General features: G+C 42.3%; 1 protein-coding gene across 2 annotated transcripts; it reads right to left on the bottom strand.

The window, feature by feature from the left end:
* Positions 1-1,546: 1,546 nt before the first annotated feature.
* Positions 1,547-25,393, bottom strand: CEP57 (centrosomal protein 57). 2 transcript variants are annotated; one of them, XM_075546480.1, is made up of 11 exons: positions 25,142-25,393; positions 15,680-15,830; positions 14,792-14,971; positions 14,376-14,497; positions 14,160-14,276; positions 13,457-13,534; positions 11,798-11,905; positions 11,201-11,278; positions 7,312-7,553; positions 4,479-4,623; positions 1,547-2,809 (listed from the first exon to the last, which is right to left on the bottom strand). In XM_075546480.1, exons 1-11 carry the CDS (start codon positions 25,190-25,192, stop codon positions 2,576-2,578), a joined length of 1,506 nt encoding a protein of 501 aa, XP_075402595.1. In that variant the 5' UTR covers positions 25,193-25,393; the 3' UTR covers positions 1,547-2,575. The 2 variants fall into 2 exon arrangements, with proteins under 2 accessions (XP_075402595.1, XP_075402596.1); XM_075546481.1 differs by lacking the exon at positions 25,142-25,393 and adding an exon at positions 24,765-24,908.
* Between the last annotated feature and the right edge of the window lie 415 nt (positions 25,394-25,808).

Here is a 25,808-nt window from a genome sequence, read left to right as displayed (position 1 = left end):
GTGTTTGATTTTTGTGTCCGCATGTGAAAGCGTTTGAACTATGTTGAAGAATACTGAAGTACCGTGCGCCACCAGAACCAACACATCTCTGTTGAAAGCAGCAGCACCAAAATGCTCCTAAGAAGGCTGGCGAGGCTTCAGCTCACGGACTTTTGGACATGTGTCAGGAAGGCCCTCAGTGAGATGGACTGATCCGGTAGCTGCAATGGGCTGGAACAAACAAGGATGGTTCTAGTCAAATGAATGCCTCTTGGCCAGTGTCCAGGTTCCACGTATGCACAATTTAGGTGCTCTGGAATTCCTGCTCCTTGTAATGCTATCCGTTGTTACAACTCAGACTGTTGAAATGCCTTGGTCAAGACCAAGCATTGTTTCGGTCACTGTGTTAGAGTCGACCGACAGCACCCAACACAATCCAATGGCAGCTCCTAGGTGTGCGGTGACCTGGCGTCTGCTTGCCTTTATGAGTTCATCTCATAGCTCACATCTTATGCGCCAGTACTACTCAGCCATTCAGAACCCCAAAGTACACTGCAGTCTGGCCTGTTTCTGTTCATTCTGCCCTACCTACCCAGCACGGCTCTCCCTTTGTGGGAAAACCTTTTCACTAGAATCTGGGCGTTTTTTCCAGGAAGTTGTTGCTGCACTTCAGTAAACCCCTCGCCTGCAAGTGCACTCACCACGTTTGGCAACCACAGTGGCGTCTTCACACAGATACAGGTGACTGTGTCTGCAGATTCCAAATTTGCAAATGCAGCTGCCTGCTAAAAATCAGTGTTGTGTTCACAGACTTGATAATTAAGTGGTGGAAAATTCACAGCCCAAGTCCAACAAGGGCATTTCTATATTCTCCGATTCAATATGCAAAGGACTTTCTAGGGGGGTGTAACCACAAAGAATCAAAAGTAATTACATTTGAAATGTATTGCGATGAAACTCAGCTACAACAGAAATGGATGAATAACAACATACTCATTCTTCTGACGTGCCCTCAGATAAACAAACAATACATTTTTTTCTGTTTCTCTCAGTTCTGGCCCACAAGCTGGAATGGTTACGTTTGAATCCTAGCTGAGGGAAGGGGTAGGTTTTACAGCTTTCAAGCTACTCTCCTAACTGGGGCCTGTGTCCATCACAATACAAGGGTGCGCAATATAATGACCTGAAATTCAAAGAGATAAAAAACAAAAGTTTAATAGTTAAAACAGTGATTGAGACACAAGCAATATTACATCACCAGAGCAGGTAGTCTGTCTTACCTTCCTTGGGTCTAATGGGCTGTGTTGTGAATTCACCGAAGCTACAGACCTGCTCATCAGAAAACTGCAAGTGCAAACAAGAGCACTTCGCTTTTAAGAGATTCACAAGTACTCTAAAACCTTAAACACTCGATTAAGAACTTCAACTGCAGAAAGTTACTTCAGTAACGGGCCTGACAAGCCCAGGCAGCCACCACAATTAATGCTGGCGGTCTAGACATAATCCCAGCACTCCCAAGATTTTCATCAATTCCAGGGGCAACAAAGAAATTCCTTTCATACATGGACTAAGAAGAAGCTGCTTTATTGACTTCAGGGGCTGATTTATAAAAGTTAACAAGTCAGCCTACTCAAACTCATGTTCACATTACCTAAAAATGACGATGTGTGTGTGTGGTAAATAATGCACACATGCTGCGCACTAATCGCATATTCAAGGTTAAACACGGGCTGCTTGAGAAGCGTAATTCCAAATAGTTATCATTTTAAAACAGCAACACATGTTTACAACACCCTCTTGTCTCATTCCCACTTTATTCCAAAATTTCATTTACTTCATTATTTATACTTAAAAAAAACTTTAAATAGTTTTTACAGGTACCTGGCATAAAAGGACTGCAAGAGTCTCCCCTCTCCCTTTTTAAAAACCTTTTTTCACAGTGGATTTAAAAAGCAATACAAAAGCATTCAATACTGATTAATGTTTGCAATGCCCAAACCCAAAATGATGAGGATAAGCAATCAGAAGGGAATGAAATTAATTATGTTTACTTAGCCTCCGAGAAGATACCAGTGGAGGAGTTGAAAAGAATCCTCTTAAATGTGTCATCAGTATTTAGATAATAGAGAACGTTCATCAATAATCAAAGTACACGGACTGGCTGCATTACAAAGGGGAAATGAGGGCTGCAAGCCTGGGGATTTCAGAGTGAGACTTTTGAAGCAAACGCTGCCTATGGCATAGCCTCACATTTTGATCATTTAAACCTAATTTTATTTAGGTATATAAAGAATGACTTTAAAAAAATCACACCCACAAGTAAAAAATTGGTAATCTGTTTACAAAGTGCAATGAAGCAGTACAGCAAATCCATCTCCAACAGAGCAGCAGAGCGCCTGTGGCTTCTCGGCCTTGAGAAACCCCATTTCCATTCCCATGGCTTAACACTAGCCGTGCCGTCTAGCACAGGAAGACAGTGTAATGAAGCGTGCGTCCCAAACACCTGCTATGCATTCCAACAGAAGAGAGTGTGAGACCTGAAAGGTAAACTGATGAAGTACAGATTATCTGAATAAAATTTATGACCTGGCACCAGTCAGTAGTCCCACGACAAGCTATTGCTCTGTAAGGAACTCTGTATCGTCTGCATGTCCTTCAATAACTGAAGGTTTTTCCGGCTTTTTTCTCCAGGTCTCAGTTTGGCACAGTCCTTCTTAGCTGTGGTCCCTGTAGTGGCACAAGATCGAGTGCTGCTGTTTCCTTCTTCATCAAGAGGCTTTTTGGTGGATCTTGAGTCCTTCCTCTGCTTCTCAATCTTCTGTTTCTCCAGCTGCAACAAACCATCCAGACAGGGAAAGGAGAATGAAAACATTCTGTCCTAATAACCAAAACATTTATGCTTAATGCTCATAAAACCCAAGTACTACATTCTAGGACATTTGTTTTAAAAACTATTATAATTGGCATTTAACCTCCCCCACTTTTTTTTTGTGAGCACCAGACTCTGTATACGATGCTGTGGGTGACTATAGTACAAATAAGTAAGTGGATCAGTCCTGGTGCATGTAAAAAGGGAGCGAAGAGTCCTGTCAAGGACCGAACAGGCTGACAGAGCAGCAAGAGTGGGTGGGGGATGGCTCAAGGACCCACTGCCCTGAGTCAGTGACGCCTCACGGTGATGCTATAGGATAGGCTACAACTGCCCCATGGGTTTCCGAGATGCAGACCTTATGGGAGTGGAAAGTCCCATTGGTCCCCTGCACAGCAGCTGCTAGTTTCAAAATGCTAACCTGGTGGTTAGCAGACCGACATGTAGCCCACTGCGCCAAGTCTGAGGAGCTGAAGGCTCAGGATTTGAACAAATGGAGGAGAGCAGGCAAAGCAGCAGGTTTCAGACTCAAAAAAGATGCAGTGGTAATAACAATACTATGAAAATAATTTTTTTCTGCACACAGTCTCATCTTCTTCAGAGACTGGTGGGTTGGAACCAGCGACCTAATAGTTAACAGTCCAAAGCTTACCTGACAGCACAGTTTATTTCTACTTTAGCTAAACTGTTGTTCCCTCTGTCGATGCTGACGTAGGCAGTCCCCAATGTGCAGAGACCCAATCTACAGGGTTTTCACCACTGTGGTCTTTGAGAAGCAGATTTCCAGGCCTGTCTTAGGTGACTGCCTTGGAAGTGCCAGTCTTTCAGCTCAGGAGAGCACTGTCACGTACTCATGAACTAGTATGAGTGGACTTCAAAAAGTTCCTGGAAAAATCCCATTATCTTATAATTCCATTTTCCCACCTACTGTATAAACGAGAGTATAAGCCCACCCGAGTATCAGCAGAGACACCTAATTTTACCACAAAGACGGCATTAAAAATGTGCTGAAAAAACTCAGCTTATGCACAAGCATATACAGTGCTTTCGGAAGCCCCTTTTCTACTGTTGGACAAATCCCTTAACTACACTGCATGGCACCGATGGCCACATCATCAGCTAACCAGACGGCTGGAGATCTGCCTGCTCAAGAAAGTCTCAGTGACCTACTGAAGAAAAAAAAAGCAGTCATTAAGATCTACAGAGCTCACCATTCCAGTCTGGCACAGACAAGGTCGCCGCAGCCATCAGAATCATCTCCCTAGAAATGCCCAGGGGCAGTTCAACCGTGTTCTTTATGGGCACTATCGACTCGATGCCAGTGAGCCATACACATAGCTACACATTTTTCACAGATTTACATGTATCTAGGTGTTCTGAACAAAGTTGGGTAGACTTGGCACTATTCCAATTCATGGAATTTATACTCACAGCGGAGATGAAATGTGTGACTCTCCTACTATCCTTTAACATAGATCTATTAATTAATGAAATAAGTGTTTTTCACCTACTATTTGAAGAAATAAGCCTTCGGCGCCCCACCTATGATCACTTAGTGTCATCAGAGAAAAACTGTCACCACCGCAGCCCCCAACAATCTTTACAAACGAGCGAATGAACAGTGCGTTACCTGGGACTGATATTTTCGAACTTTAGTTATTTGATTGGCTTTTGCTTCCATCCTTCCAACTAATGTCTCCAGTTCACACTCTAAGTCCTCTTTCAATTCAACAGTTGGCGACTCCTGGATAAGTTTCGCTAGCTGCTGGTGATCACTATGTACAAACAAAGCAAAGCTGGGGCTTAGTCAAGTGTCACGCCTTCATGGATCTGTCCATTGTAAACTCATTCACCATAAGACCACTGCCGCTGTGCAGGACAGCACGACTCAATTTGCCAAAACAAAGATGATTTTATCACTTATCATCTCAAATTTTAAGAGACTAGAGGCAAATGGAAGAAAAATTCTTAATTTCAAAAGGCTAACCCATTTATATATATATATATGACTTAAGCCCCTGGCATCAGCTCATTTTTCCCTCTACCTCATGAACCCTCGATAACTTATAATTATTGTCATAACTTACACTGTCCGACGTCTCCCTTCACCCACTTTTCTGTTGTACATCCCCCAGGGAAGAGGATATATATGGATCCCTGCAATCAGTTCCCCCTTTCCACCCACCCACCCTCCACCCTCCTAGTAGCGCCATTCTCACCACTGGTCCTGAAGGGATCATCCACCTTGGATTCCTTGTTTCCAGTTCCTATCTGTACCAGTGTACATCCTCTGGTCTAGTCAGATTTTTAAGGTAGAATTGGAATTATGGTAGTGGCAGGGGGAGGAAGCATTTAGGAACTAGAGGAAAGTTGTATGCTTCATCGTTGCTACACTGCACCCTGACCTCCCCACGACCCTTCCGTAAGGGGATGTTCAATTGCCTACAGATGGGCTTTGGGTCTCCACTCCGCACTTCCCCTCATTCACAATAATTTTTTGTTCTGATGATGCCTGATACCTGATCCCTTCGACACCTCGTGGTCACATAGACTGGTGTGCTTCTTCCATGTGGGCTTTGTTGCTTCTGAGCTAGATGGCCGCTTGTTTACCTCCAAGCCTTTAAGACCCTAGACGCTACAGCTGGGCGCCATCAGCTTTTTTCACAATTGCTTACGCACCTGCTTTGTCTTCAGCAATCATGTCTAGAAGGTGAGCATCATGAACTGCCAGTTTAATAAAGTATTCTTACATTGAGGGAGTACTTGAGTAGAGGTCCAATGTCCATCTGCTACCTTTATACTAAACCTATACATATATACACAGATCTATTTCCACATTCTCATATATATTTACATATGTACATGCCTTTATTTAGACCTCTAGCTCTTTCCTCTATTTCCTTTTACCTTCCTCTTGTCCCACTATCATGCTCAGCCTCCATTTGGGTTTCAGTAATTCCTCTCGGTTACATTACCCTTGTTATGCTCCTACACCCTCCTCACCATCGATTTGGATCACTTGTTGTTCCCTTGTCCCTGGGTTTCTTACCACCTTCCTTTCTCCTACCTCCCACTCTCCCATGTCCCCCCCAGAAACATCAGTCCCATTGTTTTCTCCTTTAGATTGTTCATCCAGCCTATCTAATTTAGACAGACCTGTGGAGATAACATGCACAAAAACAAGACAGAACAAAACCAAGCAACAACATACAGCAAAACTAGCCAATGACAAAAAACAAAACATATCAACAAGAAAGAAAAGCTTGTAGTTAGTTCAAGGCCTGTTTGTTGGCCTTTAGGAGTGTTTTCTGGTCGAGTCTGATGGGGCGCCAAGCCCTGACCCCAAAGTCTATTTTTGGTATTCCCTGGGACTTCCTTGCTCTGTTCCCCTTACTGTTCTGTTGCACACCGTTAGTGTTCTGCCTCGGTGTGGTGGGATCAGATCGGGTGGAATTCCCAGTGTCTCTAGTGTTATCCCTTGTAGGGCTATGGGTCAGTGAGGGATGTCGTGTCTGCTAGTAGGGCGGGCCATATGGTCTCCTCTGAGTAAGCCGAGTTTTCCAGCACATTTTTAATGCAGTTTCTGCGGTAAAATTAGGTACCTCCTCCGCTAATGGGTTGGCTGATACTCGAGTATATATGGTAGGTACTAAGTGAAGGTGATTATGATAACACTTGCTATGACTAAGAGCTTGTCAGCAGCTGGAAACCAGTAGCTGTTCAGAAGAATAGTGAGGCTTTCTACTCTCATAAAGAGTTAGTCTTGGAAGGAACCCACAGGGGCAATTCCATTGTATCCTGTATGGTCGCTAGGTTTCGGAATTGAATCAGTGCACACAGAGGCTGGATTTTGAGGGAGTGGTTCCATTGTCGAAGGAAGGCTTCAAGCTGGTTCTTCCATGGTCAGACAAGGCCAAGGAAATTCACACTGTGAATGTATACTGCTTTCCACAGTACCTGATGCCGATAATCCAATCTCACAAATCAGGCTCCGTGGGGAGGGCTCAGTATACCTCTTTCCCATTCCAGAGCTTCAACTTCAAAATTATTCCTATTCTGACAACTATGAGAAACCACATACATCCTAACACTTAGGTTTGTTCCTTTTTTTGCTTCAACTGGAAAACTGATTGGCAGCCCTGCATTCAAGGGCAAGCGGGGATTGTGCCTGAATTAGATGTTCATAACCAGGGGGCTGCCTGTATGTCATGCTCCCAGATACGGAAGCAACGCTAAATTTAAACCAGCCATCCAAAACATTAACAGTAGAAAAGGGAGATGTTTTCTTCATAATGGCATCAAGTCCCAATCATTTGCTTAGTATAGGGTACAAGCATTGTGCTTAACAAATATTTGCTGGGCCAACAATAAGTAGGATTACAAAATCAAGGCATCAAAAACAAGGTTCTAGAACTAAATTAAAATACAAAAACAAGAAAAAAATAGCACATCACAAAACTCACAAGCTCATTTGCCCAAACTCATCCTGTAACGTCTGTAAGACTTCTGTCAACTCTTCATTAATGCTATTGGAGGAGGGCGGTGGTGCAGGCAGCTTCTTACTTTTACAACATCTTGAAGAGACTTGCTTTGCCAAGGGAACATTGTTCACGACTCGATCATTGCACAAGGCTTTACTGTGTTGTTTCATTAGATGTAAGACATGCTGAACATTGGCTACCACAGCATGGCTAGGACTGGTGGACTACAGAGACAAAAATGATCAAAATAAGAAGTTATTGAGGCCATGACCATTTAAACCTGCACACACACACACACACACACACACACACACACACACACACCCTTATGACATAAACCTGCTAATTTAACAAGTCCCACCAACTAGATTTTTCCAAATATCTTGCTTTCACCTTATTTTTAACCTAATATTATTCACTCTGTTGTTTTGCCCCCTTCTCAAATTGGTTATAAGGACATTTCACCTGGTCTCTCTGTTCAGTTTCTCCCATCTTTAAAGTGTTAAGTGCTATCAATGATCCAGGAAGCCCTGGTGGTGCATGGGTTAAACAATGAGTATTTAACCACAAGGTCAGAAGATCAAACCTCCTATGTCTCTCAGGGAGAAAGATGAAGCTGTCGGCTCTTGGAAAGACTGACGGTTTAAAAACCTTACGCAGCAACTCTACTCTCATCTAGACTTGCTGTGAGTAAAAGCCACTCAGTGGGCAGTGCCTTAGTTTAGTCGAGGATACTGTCCTAAAAAATAATGACTCTTCATGTTATTCCTTACAATTTTGCTGAAACCTGATCCAGTGCCCAACTGTCTCCTAATCTCGCTTCATTATTTGGACAAATCATACCAGGAGGCTTCAAAAAGGTTGTGATGAAATGGAATGAAAAGGCAATGGAATCTTTCATAAACTTTTTGAAGCACCTTTGTATTTGTACAACTGTGCAAAGAATTTACACAATTCTTTGAAACTCAGCTCAAGTATTTCAAAGGCTTCCTTTGTAGATGAGGATTTGTTTATATCTCTAAAGGCCGGCATATGACCAGTGAAAGAATTTGTAAACCAGTAGATTTCCACTCATTTCAGAGAATGACGTTCGTACGCGAGCTGTGTCAAACAGTGATGTGAGGAGATGTGATCATCAGCAGTAGCTGTGCTCCAACTCAGCAGAGTAGCATTCGTCGGATGTTTACTGAACCCGGACTCCAGACCTACCACCTAAATCCCTGCTGGCTGAGCCCACACTGGCTCAGAGCGGCCCTGCAGGACAGGGGCGCACTGCCCGTGGGCTTCCGAGACTCTAACTCTTTATGGGAGCAGAAAGCCTGGTCTTTCTCCCACGGAGCAGCTGGTGAATTCAAACTGTTGACCTGGGGTTGAAGCCCAATGCATTACCAACCACTGTGCCACCAGGAATCCTCTTGAAAAAGATATCTTAACTAAAAACCAAAGTAAAACAACACTGCCATGGTGTTGCCATCAACTCACAACAACTTGATCAACACAGTAGAACTGCTCACAGGGTTTCTATACTTTTTATAGAAAACGACTGCCTCAGCTTTCTGCTGACACGCACCTGGTAGGGCTGTAGCCTTTCAGCTAGCAGCCAGGTGCTTAACCCACAGTATCAAAATGAAACTTAAAACAAACAGACATACAAACCTAAACTCACTGCCAGCAAGTTGACTACTCATAGCGACCCTACAAAGCAGACTAGCACTGCCCCTGTGAGTTTCCAAAACATTCTCATCACAATCCACGCATACATCAATTGTGTGAAGCACATCTGTACATTCATTGTTCTCAACATTCTCAAAACATTTGCTCTCCACTTAGGCCCCTGGCATCAGCTCCTCATTTCCCCCCTCCCTCAAGAACCCTTGATAATTTATAAATTATTTTGTCCTATATTACACTGTCTGACGGCTCCCTTCACCCACTTTTCTATTGTCCATCCCCCCAGGGAGGAGGTCACATGTAGATCCTTGTAATCGGTTCCCCCTTTCTACCCCACCTTCCCTCCACCCTCCTGGTATTGCCACTCACACCACCAATTCTTTATGAGAGTAGAAAGCCCGCTCTTTTTCCTTTAGAATGACAGGTGGTTTCGAACATGTAACCATGACACCATCAGAGCGCAGTATTTCTATTATAGTAACTATCTCTTACTAAGTAGGTCTAAAATCTGAATGAACATCAGACCGAGACTAGGAAGATGTCAGAAAATACTTTTAAGGAACCCATAACTACAGAATTCTGATTCAGTAAACTGGTGGTGGATTCAGTTACTGCATTTTCAAAATACAGCCTCAGCAGTTGGCCAGGCCTTGGGAACCAGAAGCTGTTTATAATCCAACTCAAAAATTCTACAGTGAAACAAAATAAAAAACATAGTAAGAATAGAAAATAAGATAATGTCAAATGATAGACTGAAATCTGAGAAGGGATAGCACTGAAGCACAGGACAGCATCAAGTTGACGGGGAAAATAGATCTTTGAGCAGTTTGTATCTTACACAGTGCAAAGAGTAAGTAAAGAGCTAGAAAACCGTTTTCCATACTTTATTGAGTGTTTAGTAAACAACAAAACAAAGCACTAAGCTTCCCAAACTTGAAAGACATTCAAAGCATCTATACACAGGGGGGCGCCAGCATAAAAAGAAGTACAAACTAAGAGTGTTAGCATTTATCAGAAATATTTGACAGAAATGTGTTAAAGGATCATAAGGCTTAAAGTCTCTGTAGAAATGCCTCTTGGAGGATGAGTCCTAGAACCTATTTGGACATGAGATCTATCACCTATTAAATTTCCAGGTTAAGATTCTGAAATTCCAATACTGTGATACATCTATGACCCTCATTTATCGATGTAACCATGGCCACCCCAAGCCAGTGGGCACCTCTTTTCATTTCCAGATTCTATGCGGCCTGATTCTATGTTGAAAATTGCTGGGTGAAAAGAAAAACTTTCAGAGGGTGTGTGGAAGAAATGAGTTTAATGGCATGCCAAAATGACCGGGAGCCTCCGCCTGGTTGGGCCAGGCTAGCAGGAAGTCATGATGGAGCAGGCTAAGATCACGAATACAGGGTGTGTTGAGGTGGGGAGTGGAGCCCTGGAGGTGGCTGAAAGGAAGCTCTGACCAAGCACCTTGAGGAGGGTGAAGTGGCTAAGCTTTGGGGTCTCCCATCTTTCTCACGCTTGTGTGTGTACACATACACGTGTACACACAAACAACCAAACTCACTGCTGAGTCAATTCTGCCTCACAGAACCTATAACGGGTGAAGTAGAACGGTTTTTGTAGGTTTCTGATGTTGTAAATCGTAAAGAGAGCAGAAAGCCTCAACATTTCCCTGCACAGTGGCTGGTGGGTTCAAACAAGCGAACTTGCTGTTAGCAGTATACAACATAACTATTAAGACCATATTTTCAAAATCAAAAATCAGACAAATGGATGGTCTGAAACCTGAAAACAAACCAAAACAACCTATGTTAGCATAATGCTGATGTCCTCATACCCACAAGGGCTCCGTCTCTCCTGAATCCCTTTCGGAAACCACACCTTCTCCCAAGCAGGGGCTTGGCTCTTATTCATGGTTTTCCTTCCACTGATTGTTTTCTGTGCTCTAAATTATCCCCCAGTTCTCCCTCTACATGTCCACAGCATAAAACCGTTTCCCATCTCATTATCACTGAATCTGTGTTGAAAATTGGATGATCACAGTTCTCTCTCTGCATGTCCACACCCTAAAACCTGTGATTAGGATGATCTACTTTGGTAAAGAGAGCAGGAAAATATTTTCAACATTTATTGGTCTACATGAGATAAATGCACTGTGCTCAAAGCTAAGTCCTGCAAAGAAAATATACCAACTTACCTTTCCAGCTACAAAGGGCATGTCACCCAAGCATAGTCTATAATGTGGCTGAGCAGCAAAATAGTTTCTAGGACCTCTCTAAATGAAAAGGAAAGAAAAGGTTACTCTTCTGTTGATACATCAACAGCCTGAAATCTTGGCTTACTGTTGAGTTACTATTTGCCTTCTATAGACTAACATTAAGGTATTGAGTCCTTAATAACATTATCCAATGTGTGTTCAGTACTAACTATGAAAGGTTAGGAGAGGAAAAAATGGCATCGGACAAAAAAGCAGGCACCTTCTGAGAAACTGTGTATGTGTGTATGTACGCAAAGACATGCAAAACATTTTAAGGGCCAAAAGAAATACACACAATGATGAATAATATTAACATTTGTACAGCTTCATAAATAAGCCTCATAGATCTAAGATGCTTTTTATGTCTTGCTATCAGGGTAAAACTTCAAAGTAGATATTTTTATCTTTGATTTCAAATGAAGAAACCAAAACTCTTAAAATTTACTTTCCCAAGGTTGTAGTTGCACGCAGTTTAAAAGTTTTCTCATAAATCACGAATAATCAGCAGGCTAATTTTATCTGGTTTTACTTTCATACCTTTTCCGGTGGTTTTGATTTCTTTTTTTTAATTCTTCTTGCACTGGCAACACACGGAGTGGCTTTTTCTTCAAAGATAATTCGATTTGTTTCTAGACCAGTTTGCAACTAGAAAAAATACGAGAACCTGAAATTAGTGAGACAGAAACAAACTGGATTAAAATCCGAGACATGGTATGTGAGGGTCGGTAAAAACCAGCAGTGATGTCTGACGAAACCCAGCTCTCAGCTGCAGGTGCATTATTTGGAGCTGCTCCGTGAATTACATCAAATGAGTTTAATGGAAAGCACTCACCCCCAAACTAAAGCTTTACTATTGTCTTCTTTTTAACAAATTACATCTACACCATGACAAACACAAAGCAGCCACAAAATAAAATGTACTACTTCTTTTAAAATCTCATAGACTTACAATATAAGAAGGGGGAATTAGAACTACATGTCCAAAAAATTGAAAGTAGATTCACGAATGTTATCCAGACCTCTTGTTCTAGATCTAGATTTTTTTCTAGATATTTAGTGATTCTATACTAATTTAAAAGTAATGTTTAATCTACATGATAGAAATTCCAATTTTCAGACAATATAACAGAATGTCCCCCAATCAGTGATCATGCTCATGAAGTGACACTGCTGGCATCTGACCAGAAGTAGCTGTGCTGTGGAGGCTCCATCCTAATTGTTTTGAAAATTAGAACCTATGTGGGCGGTTAATATTATAATGAGATAATTATTATCAATGAGAAAAAGATATGCAAATGTCATACAAGTTAAATACCCTGGAAGGGAAAGAGTACATATGAGAGATCTCTGAACAAATGAAGTTCTTAAGTCACACAAAGGATTTTACCCAAGCAATAGAAAAACTCTTACAGGGCTCTAGCAGTCACACTCCATCTTCAAGAAAGATGGTTGTTTGGAACACAGATACTCAATGTGTTTGTGAAGCCATGGTGTTTCATTTCTACCTGCGGGTCACAAGCTATTGGGGTAGTAGACACAACCTCAACTTGTCCTGTTGTCCTCAACAAGCAGGTTTGAAGAATGGCTTTTGATCATTTCTGACAGTGACCTATGGTTAAGAACCAAGTTCTACATAATTATTTGTGTATTGTGTGCTAGAGTTAATTCTTAATGACAGACCAGTAGAACTACCCCATTGGGTGAGCTTCCTCAATTTTTTTCCATAAGGAGTCCTTGAGGCACTAGTGGGAAGGTTGGCAATTCAAATCCACTAGTTGTTCTTTGGGAGATAGATGAGACTGTCTGCTCCAGTAAAGACTTGCAGTCTAGGAAACCCTATGGAGGGTGAGTTGGAGTTGGTTGATGAGACCGGGCTTGGTGTTGGTTTGGTTTCTCCCGAGGAACTGCTGGTGGGTTCACATTGCGCTCCATCAGGTTAGTAGCAGAGCTGTACCTCGGATACACCGCCAGGGCACCTTTCTAATGTGTACATTTGTCTACTTATGTATTTATTTTCTGCTGAGCCAATCCCCCATCTATGGAATAACTCAAACTTTACGGTTTGTCTGTAAAGATACATGTTCACAACTTTCCACATGTTAAAATATATCATCTAAGAACCTCAATTCTAATCATTTTAAAAAGCATATAAATGGTAAAAATAAGCACAGCTGACCCGTTTACATGTCAACGTACCTGGGCTGCCTTAAGTTGCATACGTTTCCTTTCCTGTTCTTCTTCACGAAGTTTGGCTTCTAACTCTTGCATTTTTTTCTAGTGATCAAAGTATTAAAAAGGACAATGGTGAAAAATATGTCCATTTAGACAACTTTAACAGAAACATTGAGGAAGTGTTTTAAAGTACAGTACAGTGGACAGATACTTGTGAATTTACTTCAGTAATGTCTCAGAGCTTGCCAGTGTCCACGACGCTCTGCTTTATGGTCACTATGAGTCATTTTGTGAGGTAGTAATGAGGTCACGGGGTGGAATTGTGGGTAAAATCTATGGTCAAAGAACAGGCCTCTGTATGGAAGTAAGTAACAGGCTGCATGTGGAACTTTATCTCAGGGGTATTAAATATCTCAACTAAAGCTATAATTTACAATTTAGTCAATCAACTAAAGCTATAATTAGTTCAGAAAGTGCATTAAACCTTTGATGCAAGGTTTAGGTATACTAAAAAAATTCATTCTTTCAACATTTAAAAAATAACCTTCTCTTACCCGCATCACAATTGTTACATGTAAACATTTTCTCTGAATCTTTAAGTCTCTAAATCCTTACATAATTCTTCACAACAGATTGCTTTTTCCTATATTCAATGATGTAATCAAGTAAAAATTACGCATATCTGTAACATATTACACGATAATCAGTGAAAACCATTTCTACTAACTTCTGCAAGGGCTTGCATCGTAGTAAGTTTGTTATACTCCTGTTCAAGAAGATCCAGTTTTTCAAGTTTGGACTGAACATGATTTTGGTCATGTTGCCGTTCTCTTTCTAAAGAAACCTGGGAAACAATGAACACAGCATGATCATCTGACAAAAAGGATAACATTAGGTTTATCTTCCCCATACTGTTAATGAGTATGAATCTGAGATACCTTACCTGTTTCTCTAAAACACATGTCCTCTCCATTTCGGCATGCTTTATCATATTTCTCATGTATTCCAATTGCTTTTCTAAAAGATTACATTTTTTTTCTGCAGCTACCAACTGAGATGTCAATTCTAGAAGAAGACACAAAGCAGGAATTAACTGGCTGGCAGAACAGTTTTCATAAGCTGCTTCAACAGAAGTGAAATCGTCTGTGGCGAAGGTGTCTTTTCTGTACGGCAGCCCGAGTGCTCAGGGCCTCCGTTAGGGAATGCCCTGGATGCCATCGGCACTCGATACTCAAAGTGCGCCCACGTACAATTGATGCATTTTGTAAGGTCCGCAGTTATCGATCAATAATGTGAAATTCCATTAGAATAATTTTACTATTGCGATACAGTATTTCATTTCCTGCAGAATAAACAAACCTTGATTGTGCTTTGATTCCTCGTTTTTTGAATTCTCCCTTTCCTGTATTTGTTCATCCAGCACCTTCTTGTATTCACTTGTTTCTCTAGACAAGGTTTTCACACTTTCTTCTGCCTGTATCCTTTCAAGTTCTAAACGTCGAATCTTCTCTTGAAGATTCTTCAAAGCAGAAAATATGGCTGACAAACAAACACTAATATTGTAAGATATGATACCCACTGAGCACGTTCACTCAAAAAAACCCCACACATTAAAATTTTTTTTAAATTTTGAGTCCAATAAAGGATCACTTTGAGGAACAAAATGTTTATTAACTCAGAGCACTTTTAAAGAAACTCCTTTAAAAAGTATTTTTGACTCTGATAATGGGGCTAGTCAATCAAGTAAAAAATCACAAACAATCATGATAAACATTTCAAAGATTTTATAAAATGGCAAAATTTAACTAATCACAGAAAGTTCTGAGCTACTCAAAGTACACTAGCTGTCTTACATCTTTTTTCTGGCCTAACAAAGGGATAACATATAGAACTGAACACAATTTCAGTTATACACACTTATCTATGTAATAAAATCATCTATGCAGAAAGACAATGAGAGCCTGAGCCAAAACAGGAGAATAACAAGAGCGAGCCAGTAGAATCTGAGACGATAGCAGAGATGACAGCAGTCACAGATGGCTCAGAGGTGTGGTGATGTGGGGGGGGGATGATGCTAACAGCCAAGACGAGGAACACAAGGAGCGCACTGTAGCTGTAGCTGAACAGGGTATAAGGAAAGGTGGAAATAGGTTTTCCTCATTTAACTATAAAACAAGTGGAGGTACAATTTAAAAATTTTACACAGTGACTAAACAAAGTAGCATCTATTTTGTTAACTGCCATTACCTCTGCTATTGCTTTCTGGATAGGCAAATGTAGGCTTATTTGGGGAGCGTCGCATATCACTATTAAGGAAAGGCTTATCGGGTGGATAGACTACATATGAGGAATGATGAACCATATTCCCATCTGTCCTTGATGGTTCGGGTAAGCTGCTCTGAAATATGAAGCAAAAAAATTACCTCTCATATGGTTAGGTCACAAACAGCATGAAAATATATGTATTCATGACCACGAATTGGAAAGTTCATACATTACACAGAGAGGGAAAACAGACATGTTTACAAAAAGCTTCACATAATTCTAAGTGTAGCTTAGCTCTGTTCATAAAAAGCAAATAATGCCCCAAACACGATTACAAATGCCATATATATAGTACTTATATTGCATTTTAAATATAATGAATAAAATGTGCATTAATACATTGTACTCTATTTCAAAGATCTGAAACTGCCACAAATAACTGTAGTAATCTACCCCCAACCCTAATAAACTATTTGCTGAATATTTATTAAAGCTATAAAGCTCTGTGGAATAATAAAAAGAAAATTAGATGTGGTTCTTGATTCAAATAATTTCTATTTCATTAGAAGGAAATACAGGATACAATTAGATAGCATTAAGGGCTATCAAACACAAATGTAATTTTTCTTCCACATATAGGCTATTCGTGTCTTCAATGTGATCCTGTCAGTGCCATATGATTTTCAAGCCAGGGGATGCCAACTATGGAGTTGTTCATTGTAGGTGACTTCCTGTTAGTAGACAGAGTAGACAGAGAGGGGGAGCAATGGATAAGCTGAGGTTACACTGAGCGATATGACTGATAATGGTTCTAAATTCTCAGACCTCATCCTTCTGCTTGAAGAGCCAGCAGAGCCCTGATGGTGTAGTATTACAAGTCAGGCTGCAAACCCCAAGGTCAGCAGTTCAAAACGCCAGCCCCTCTTTGCCGCATCTACTGCGAGAATGAAGACCTTTCTCAGCAATCAAACTGTGGACATTGCAGAGAATGTGGACATTTCCCTGAAGGGGCGCACGGTCATGGTGAAGGGCTCCGGAGGAACCCTGCAGAGGGACTTCAATCACATCAATGTAGAACTCAGCCTCCTTGGGAAGAAAAGGCTTCGAGCTGACAAATGGTGGGGAAATAGGATGGGCTACGGTCTGCACGATCTGTAGTCACGTCCAGAACATGATCAACGGTGTGACACTGGGCTCCCGATACAAGTGAGGTCTGTGTGAGCCCACTTCCCCAGCAACGTGGGTATCCAGGAGAATGGGTCTCTTGTTGAAATCCGTTAACTTCTTGGGTGAAAAATACATCCAGAGGGTTCGCATGAGGACAGGTGTTGCCTTTTCCGTTTCTCAAGCCCAGAAAGATGAGGTGATTCTTGAAGGAAACGACATTGAGCTTGTATCAAATTCCGCTGCTTTAATTCAGCAAGCCACGACAATTAAAAACAGGATATCCGAAAGTTTTGGGATGGTATCTGTTTCTGAAAAAGGAACAGTTCAGCAGGCTGATGAGGAACCTCTAGGAGGTGTCCAGCGACAGTCTAGACGATTCCTTTAGACTTGTCTGTGATGCTGTGATCCAATAAAGTTTATGTAATGAAGACAAAAGAAAACAAAACAAAACACCAGCCCCTCCAAGGGAGAAAGAGGAGGCTTTCTGCTCCCGTAAATATTTACACAAAAAAGCTAGTCTCAATAACTTCCAGGGGCAGTTCTACACTGTCCTATAGGATCATTATGAGTCAGAATCAACTTGATAAAAGTGAGTGGTGACCCCTTTGGAGAACTATGTCTGTAAAGTACCAGAATAATTTGTATATTAAAAACTAGAGACAATAACATTTTAAATATTCAGAAAACTTACTGGAACACACAAAGGCCATCCATATTCCCATCCTGCACTAAAAACTGAAGGTTTTCGTTTCTAAGTTGACTTAAAGAAGATATGAAGGATAGTAGGCCCTAATATCCATATCTGCAGATGGGAGTGGTCAAAGGGATCCTGAAAGACTGAGAGATAGCATAATAAAGTACTATTTAATGAGCATTCATTTGTACTAGGCATTAAAACAATCTAAAGGTGATATACAGTATATGAGAGGATGTGGGTAGGTTACGGTACATGCAAACATTAAGCCATTTTATATGAAAGCAACAAAGTGCTCCTATGAAACAATAAAAACCTTTATTAAAATATCAAAATGTGAAGCTATTATTTCTTGACACATTTTCCATCTAGGTCTATGCATCCGAAGGCTGTATTTCTCTTAATCATTTCCCAAAGAAATCTACAACCTATCTAATCAACAACTCTCACCCTCCAAGGAAGCAAATTGTGTACTCTTGGAGTTTTAAAAGCAATCACAGGGGTCACAACTAGGACTGAAGAGGAGATGATGAGAAAGGTTTGCCAACAAAGTTGCAGGATGGGCCTCCGTACTTTCAACGAGCAGCTGCATTGTGCTTACGGATAGAAATTCCTCGGGGCAACGTACGTAGCTTTTTCTCCACAATCAATAGTCAGTTTTCGTAAAACGTCTTCATAATAGGTCCTAGTGATGATCATCCGGTGTTCTTGGAGAAAATCTATCAAGATTACTCCTTTCAAATTCCTACGTAACCCTAACTTCCTGAGCTGATCTTTGCCTTGGCTTTCACTGGCCCAGCAGGTTACCTTGAAAGCCACTGTTTGGAATGGACCTTGCCCTCTGGTGTATTGGCAACTCCAAGATCTGGCCCTGGTTACAATTTCTTTCATGAAATTGTGTTTATTAGCTTCAATTTTGAGTAAAAGAAAGAATGATAGAAAACTAATGCAGTGCTTGCTTCTGGCAGCCATTGAGCTGAAAGCTTGCTAAGCCCTTGAAACTGAAAACACTGAGCCGGAGGGGGTCTCAACTTTAGTATCTATGGTAAGTCTGTTTTCCTGAACTAATTTTACCGACTTTAGTTTCTCCGTTCACTAAGGTTGACTATCCTTCCTCTCTCGGTTTCTTGAGACAGTAAGGAGGAAAATCATTCTTACAATACTGATCCATTGGAAAAAACCTATTGTTTTATGGGGACAGGATCTCTAGCCCTACTTGTTTAAATGTTGTAATGATATGGGACGATGTTGACCGCATATACTCGTGTATAAGCCGAGTTTCCCAGCACATTTTTACAGCAGTTTTTGTGGTAAAATTAGGTGCCCCGGCTGATAGTTGGGTCGGCTTATACTCGAGTATATATGGTACTTGTTTTGTTAAAAATTTATTAGCCTTGATCTCAAAATCACTTTTGTCCTATGGTACAAAAACTGTTTTCAGAAGGTACCACATGAGACTAAGACAAGTGTATGTTTGAGTGAGCTGCCCTGCAGTCATTCGCTGATAACAAAGGCATGTTTTAAACGTTTATTAGACAGAGACCCATGCATGTATGAATTGGAGTGGCAGTAGCAATACTTTTTGACTTCACCTGTATAAAGAACTTGGAGTCTGATATTGGTGGGAGGTAATTGGGAGTTTCCTGGATGCTTCCTCCATAGATTCCGATAATGCATGTATAAGACATACACACTGTGGCTATAAAAATTAAAGTGGAAACCCCTGCCAGCGCTGAGATGTCTTCTACTGCCACTGGATCCACAGGACTTTCCACCCACTGGCCTGTGATCTTCCTGCATTCAGTGTCATTACATGTGTTGTGTGAGTTTGAAGACTTGTACTGGCTATATGGGCTAATATCAGACTTATGGGTTTGGACTGTGCTGGAATGTTCTCTCATTACCTCTTTCTTATACACAAGTGTCTATGAATTTGTTTCTCTAGTAAACCTGGACTAACACACGGAGAAAGAACTGAAGAAAATATTCAAGTCTAATATTGCAATACTGAAAGATTCTAAGGGCAAAATCTTGAACCAAGAACCATAAAAAAAAATAGGGAGAATACCGTTTCTGTAACAAAGAATTGGTGGATTTTCAATCATTTAAAACAGTGGTTCTCATGCCACGACCCTTTAATACAGTTCATGTTGTGGTGACTCCCCAACCATAAAATTATTTTCATCGCTACTTCAATAACTGTCATTTTACTATGAATTGGGTGACCCCTGTGAAAGGGCCGTTCAACCCCCCAAAGGGGTCACGTACCCACAGGTTGAGGACCACTGCTTTAAAGGAAACAGCATATGGTCAGGAACTGATGGCACTGAAGGAGAAGCCCCAGCTGCATTGAAGGTGCTGGTGAAACATGAGGCTCTAGGAATTAACAGAATACCGGCTGAGGTATTTCACGAAGTAGATGTGCTAGCTCTGGTAGACTAGAAAAACAGATCATGAAGATGGAGTGGGTGCTTACTGAACCTCTGCCTTTGGCAGTTTTTCTTTGGCTAGCTGGTGGTCAAATGTGTCCATGGAGTTTACTGGATTGTTTTCTGCAAAGAATATGGGAAGTTAAAGTTTTCATTATTTTGTTTGGTTGTTGTCTTTGGTTATTCTTTCTGAAATGGCAAAAAGGAATGTTGTTAATATATAATATATTATTATATTGAGCTCAGGGATAGAAATCTCCCCTTGAATTTCTCAGACATGCTACTTATTGAAAATGGATAATAGGAGGTCAAAATGGCTGACAGAAGGCCTGGCCCTGACTTGAGGCAATGCAGCGAGAGGCCTAGGGCTGCATTTTGTTTCAGTGGAATAGTTTAGATAAGATTTAAGATAAATGAGAATTGAACTTCACTGTTTTAAGAATTGAGCTTAGGATCTAGCTGTATTAGGTTTACACTGTTTTCTTTTGACTATCATTATTATTAGTATTATGATTGATAGAAATGATCATTGGGAGGTCTACGAATGGAGAGCTTTAAGTCCACTTGTCCTCAGCCATTAAAACTGGGTCTTAAATGTGTTTAGGACATGCCTGCAAAGAAGGCACCACCCATTGTCTTAAGTGCTCAGGACATTCAAAGGTAAAGAGACTTGCCTAGGGGGCTGGCTGATGACAGATTGAAGAAAAAAAGAAAAAAAGGGAACTCTTGATTTTTTTAACTAGTGGTTTGTCCTTAAGGCTGGAAAAATTTGGAACCATGAAAAAAGTCTCCTTTCTAGGACTGAAGTTAAAGGGAGCCTGTGACAGTCTGAAATCCTCGCTAGGTGACCACCTGGATCCACTTGTTGAAGTGGGAGGAAAGCAGCAATAGACAGGTTGAGTCTGGCTACTGACACCCTTGGACCCGGTTCACAGGGACTAGAGAAGACTTGATAAAAAGGTGTGCCAAAGTGTCAAGTTCAAAAGGGGTGGTCTATGGTTGTTACATAATCTGGTGTCAACTTGATACTATTAAGAGTGAAGGGTTGGAGATTAGCTTGTCAATCAGGGGTCCCTGCTTCATGGCCTCATTTGGAGGTCTTGGTGCTATGCTATGAAGATAAATAGCTTGCTAGAGGCTGGACACACAATCTGTGCTTCAACATTCCTGTTGACAAGCCACATAGAGCGACACTGATAGAGGCTGAGCGCCCCAGAGCTGGAAGAGCCAGTGGAGACCCATGCCAGCGCTGAGATACTTCAACTGCCACTGGATCCATTGGTCAACATTTACCTTAACTCAAAGATTTATTAGTGGTTAAGGGGAAGCTCGATTAATGCAAATGGTACAACTATAAGGAAAATGAGGCTGTTGTTACAGCGTGAAAAATATAATCAGTCACTGAACAGTATCTACAGAAACTGTTATATGCGAACCTAACTTGTGTAAACATTCACCAAAAACAATATATTAAAAACAAAAACACACCATTTTGCATTGCCAACTGAAGCTGAATGCACATACTCTACAATCCAGAAAGTTTACTCTTCAGTATATTCACCTGAACTCTGCTTCCCTTTTCCTTCTTCCTTTTTTGACAAATCACATATTTGGCCCACCAAACACATGGCACAATAAAGTACTGAGTTGTAACTCAAAGCTCAACCCACAGTTTGAAGTTACTTTCTAGAACCAGCCCTCTCAAATTTATCGCAGGACCACTTTACACACTGAAAAGCTACTAAAGCTGCCAAAGGTTTACATCTTAAAACCTACCATATTAATGTTAAGTTGCAAATTTAGGTTTTCAAAGTAATCAATCCGTAACATGCTATTGGTAATATAAATTTTCTTAAAGATATAGAAACCTAGATTTTTTTAATGACTGGCACACAGCAGCTGGCATCTGCTTCTATGTATATGGCTACTTTCACAAAACCCTTTTGGGGTGAATATTAGTATTTTCATAGGATACACTGCTTTGGTTGCTATGCACAAAGACTACTTGGTATTCTAGATATACATGGGGATATGGGGGGGGGGGCTAGAAGAATTTTTTTTCTCCAAAGCTATGTATTTAAATTTTGTAAAAAAACCCAACAACCTTATCAATTTCAAAGCACTCTCCATTACACTTAATACATTTGTCAAATGGGCAATTCCATTCTTGCAACCATTTTTCAAACTCATCTGTTTGGATGGCTAACAGCACCTCCCTATTTTCTTCACCTCTTTTCTTCACCTCTTCTTCAAATTGCTGTCCTTTCATGTCCCTAGGCATTCACGGAAACAAAAAGAACTTGCAGGGAGAGAGATCAGGTGAGTAAGGTGCTTGGGGAAAGAGAAGCACATTTCTCTTTTTTTGGTCAAAAACCTTCCCACTGAGTTGGCTGCATGAGCAGATACATTGCCGTGGTAGCAAAACCAGTCCCGTCTGCCACAAATCAGGCCTTTTTAGTTGCACAGTTACCCAATCTTTTCAGAACCTCCAAATCAGTGGTTCTCAGCTTTCCTAATGCTGCAACCCTTTAATACAGTTCCTCATGTTGTGGTGACCCCCAATCATAAAATTATTTTCATTGCTACTTCCTGTCATTTTGCTACCCCTGTGAAAGGGTCATTTGACCCCCAAAGGTGTAGGGACCCACAGGTTGAGAAGTGCTGCTCTAAAACGAAAGCTTGATTAACAGTCGGACCTGGTAGAAAAACTCCAGATGTACTATCCCCCTCACATCAAAAACAAATGAGCATCATCTTGATCTGCGATTTCACGGATGATGGCTTGCTTTTTCCACTGACTTTGACTGACGTTTTCTTTTGGGGTAGTAAGAACAGTACCATGTCTCGTCACTACTAATGATATTGGAAAAAAGTCTGGGTCGATTTGGAGCTGTTCTTTCAAAGTACGGCATGTTTATACTCAAGGAATGCGAGGCACAAATCTCACAGCGACGCATCTCCTTCCCAAATCTTCCATTAAAATTCGCTGAACCAAGCAGCCACGTAGTCCAGATAACTTTGCTATCTCTTCAGTGGTCCACTGTGGGTCTTCAAGCACCGTGGGTCTTCGTGCATGAATTTTGTGGACATGTATATCCTTTAGGGAAGGTGACAGACATCCAGAATGAGGTTTGTCAATCAACATTTCACCTTGGGTTTTTCCCATAGTGCTGTCCTTGTAAGTAGTGTTCAACATCATAACAGTTTCTCAGGCTTTTTCCAAACAGGAAATAAAATTTCACAGCTGCACACCGTTCTCTTAAACTGGACATCACACACAAAAAAAGGTTCAAGTGAAGCTTTTATGAAAAAATTCACTGTGACTATAGAGAACCTTCCCAGATGGAGCCACTGGGTGCACTAACTCAGCCAGTTGCTCAATGCTTGCCTAGAGGGGAAAAATGTATACTATTAAAGTCCTGCTTTTTTTTCCGGGGGGGGGGGGGGGTACACATCCTATGGCTGGTAAGGAAAGATATCATAATAGGCCCCCTGAGGAGTTCTCATGAACTCCAGGGATCCTGGGATGACACTTTTAAAAGGGCTACTGTAGATAAAATTTTGCACACATCACCCATGATTTACAAACAAGGATGATTTTAGTAACACTGTTTCTAATAGCTAGCAAGCAAAATCTAAAACTCCAAATCCATTAAGATTCAATTCTATACAATATAAATGAATTAGTTACATGAATGATACACTCATCCATCTAAGTTACACATATCAATAATGATGATTCTTAAAAACTTAACATGAACATGAATCAAATTATTATACTAAAGGGGGCTGGCTGAAGTGGGGAGCAAGAATACATCTCTACATCAAGGTAGAGAAAAGTTATGAAAGTGGGATACTCCTTCCTCCCCCTGCCAGACTCCCTAAGTAAATACCCAGTCTCATAGCAACTGTATGGGATAGAGCAGAGCTGTTCCTGAGAGCTTTCCTAGACTTAACTCTTCATGGGAGTGGAAAGCCAAGTCTTCCTCGGGGAGGCAAGTGGGTTCAAACTTCAGAACTTGTGATTAGCAGCCCAACGCTTACCCACTATGCCACCAGGGGCCCTTGATTCCTTAAAAGGTCTTCCAAGAATCAAACTTTTATCTACTTTTTACAATCCATCTTGCCCAACCCTACCCCCACCCTACTTTCTCTCATTCCAGTTTAGTGAAAGCATAATAAGATTTTACCACAGGCTTGAGATTTTTTTCTCCTTCCCCTTCCTATTCGCTCAACAGCATTTTAAAGTTCCTTTATGCATCCCCATCTCCTACAGAAAACTTCTCACCCTCAAACGGTACTGTGTAATAATTACCTAATTACGTGTTGTTTTTCTGTGCTTTGCTCCTAAAGAGCCCGTAGGTACTCCGTCCATATGCTCTTAAAACCTGATAGCTAATGCCAGATGCTCAGCATTTGCTGAATGTTGAGATACCAGCTATAACCCGGCCGCCCTGTCACCTTTACTTATCTCACCCCATGCGTCACCTCCCATCCCCCCAAATCACTTGGCGTGCGACACTCTCAATGGACAAATAATCAGCTTTCCCTGTTCCTCCAGCGTCTGCACTTCTGAACAAGAATTTTCCTTTAAAAGTGTTAAGATACGGGCAACAGGCAGTGACAACTGGCGTGTACCCCTTGCATTCCTAGTCCACGGTAGGAGTTGGGAAGGGCGCGCTCCGGGGCTCCCAGGAGGCTCGAAAGGCAGTGGGCCACGCAAGCAATGCACTCGAGACGCCCGCAGGGTGCTGTCCAGTCCAGACTGGCAACCTACCCGGTCTCGGCGAGTTTCCAAGAGGGGCCGTTACCCCCACGTGACCCGTGGGGCTCGAGTCTTTCGCGGGGTTGGGGGTGGGTCGTCTCCCCAGCCGAGTCCTGGCAACGTTCGGAAACCTCGGCTGGCAGCCCCGAAGGTGGCTGGGGAGAGGGGCGGGGGGCGGAGACGAGCCGGGCGTTTCACGGGCAACCGAGGGACGCCGGCCTCCGCAGGGCATCAACGGAGACGGGGGCAGGCAGCTGGGCGCGGGGCGCGGGCCCGCCGCCGGGCCTGGGGGGGCGAGCAGCTGGGCCGTGCGCGCCGGGAAGCCTGAGAAAAAGCGGAGAGGAGCCAGGGGCGACCCGGAGCCCGTTCGAAAGCCGGCCGCCTCTTACCGACAACTGAGAGCTATTCGTTGCAGGGACCGCCGCCGCCGCCGCCGCCATCTTCCGGCCTGCCCGGCAGACCACCGCAGCTCCGGGGCCGGGGCTCTCGAGCTCTTCCTCCAGGTTCAAGAGCCGCCCACCAGGGGCGACCTCCAGCGGAACCCCTGGTGGAAGGGGCGGGAGTACTGGTCCTGGGTATGGAACCCCTGCCGCACACCCCCTCACAGACACCGACGCTCCCGGCGCACGCCGAAGGGGCAACACGCGCTGACGGACGTCGGCAGCAACCAATCAAGAGAGCGGACGCCTTTCTGGGGGGGCGGAGAGACCGCCGCTTCCCCGCGTGACGTCACAAGGTAACCCGCACCTCCGACGGCGGGCGGGGGGCACAATCTCGTGGGCGGCGAGCCCGCGCGGCGCTTTGGCAGAGGGGCGGGCCATGTCAGGGGGAACTGTGGGCGAGGGGGTGTGTCGTGCCCAGAGGCGATGACGTGGAACGATCTAAAGAGAATGAGAGGGAATGTGAAGTTCAAACCCTTCCCGCAGTGCCTGGGGGGGCTACAGGCGGGAGAGAGCGTAAACTTAAATGGACTTGGGGGACGCCTCTCCAGGTATCGAAGTGCTTACCTTTTGGCGAATAACAAATAGGATTAGGAGGGGCTTAATGATTTGATCC

The sequence above is a fragment of the Tenrec ecaudatus genome, chromosome 4 (genome assembly GCF_050624435.1).
Source record: "Tenrec ecaudatus isolate mTenEca1 chromosome 4, mTenEca1.hap1, whole genome shotgun sequence".
In the NCBI taxonomy this organism is placed as follows: Eukaryota; Metazoa; Chordata; class Mammalia; order Afrosoricida; family Tenrecidae; genus Tenrec; species Tenrec ecaudatus.
This window is presented reverse-complemented; position numbering and strand designations above follow the sequence as displayed.

Excerpts from the sequence above, each read along its gene's own strand:
- CEP57 (XM_075546480.1), bottom strand. The coding sequence starts at position 25,192 with ATGGCGGCGGCGGCGGCGGCGGTCCCTGCAACGAATAGCTCTCAGTTG. Across the intron at positions 14,498-14,791 it reads GGAATCAAAGCACAATCAAG|AATTGACATCTCAGTTGGTA; the intron begins GTTTGTTTATTC and ends GTCTTCTTCTAG. Across the intron at positions 14,277-14,375 it reads CATGTGTTTTAGAGAAACAG|GTTTCTTTAGAAAGAGAACG; the intron begins GTAAGGTATCTC and ends ATTGTTTCCCAG.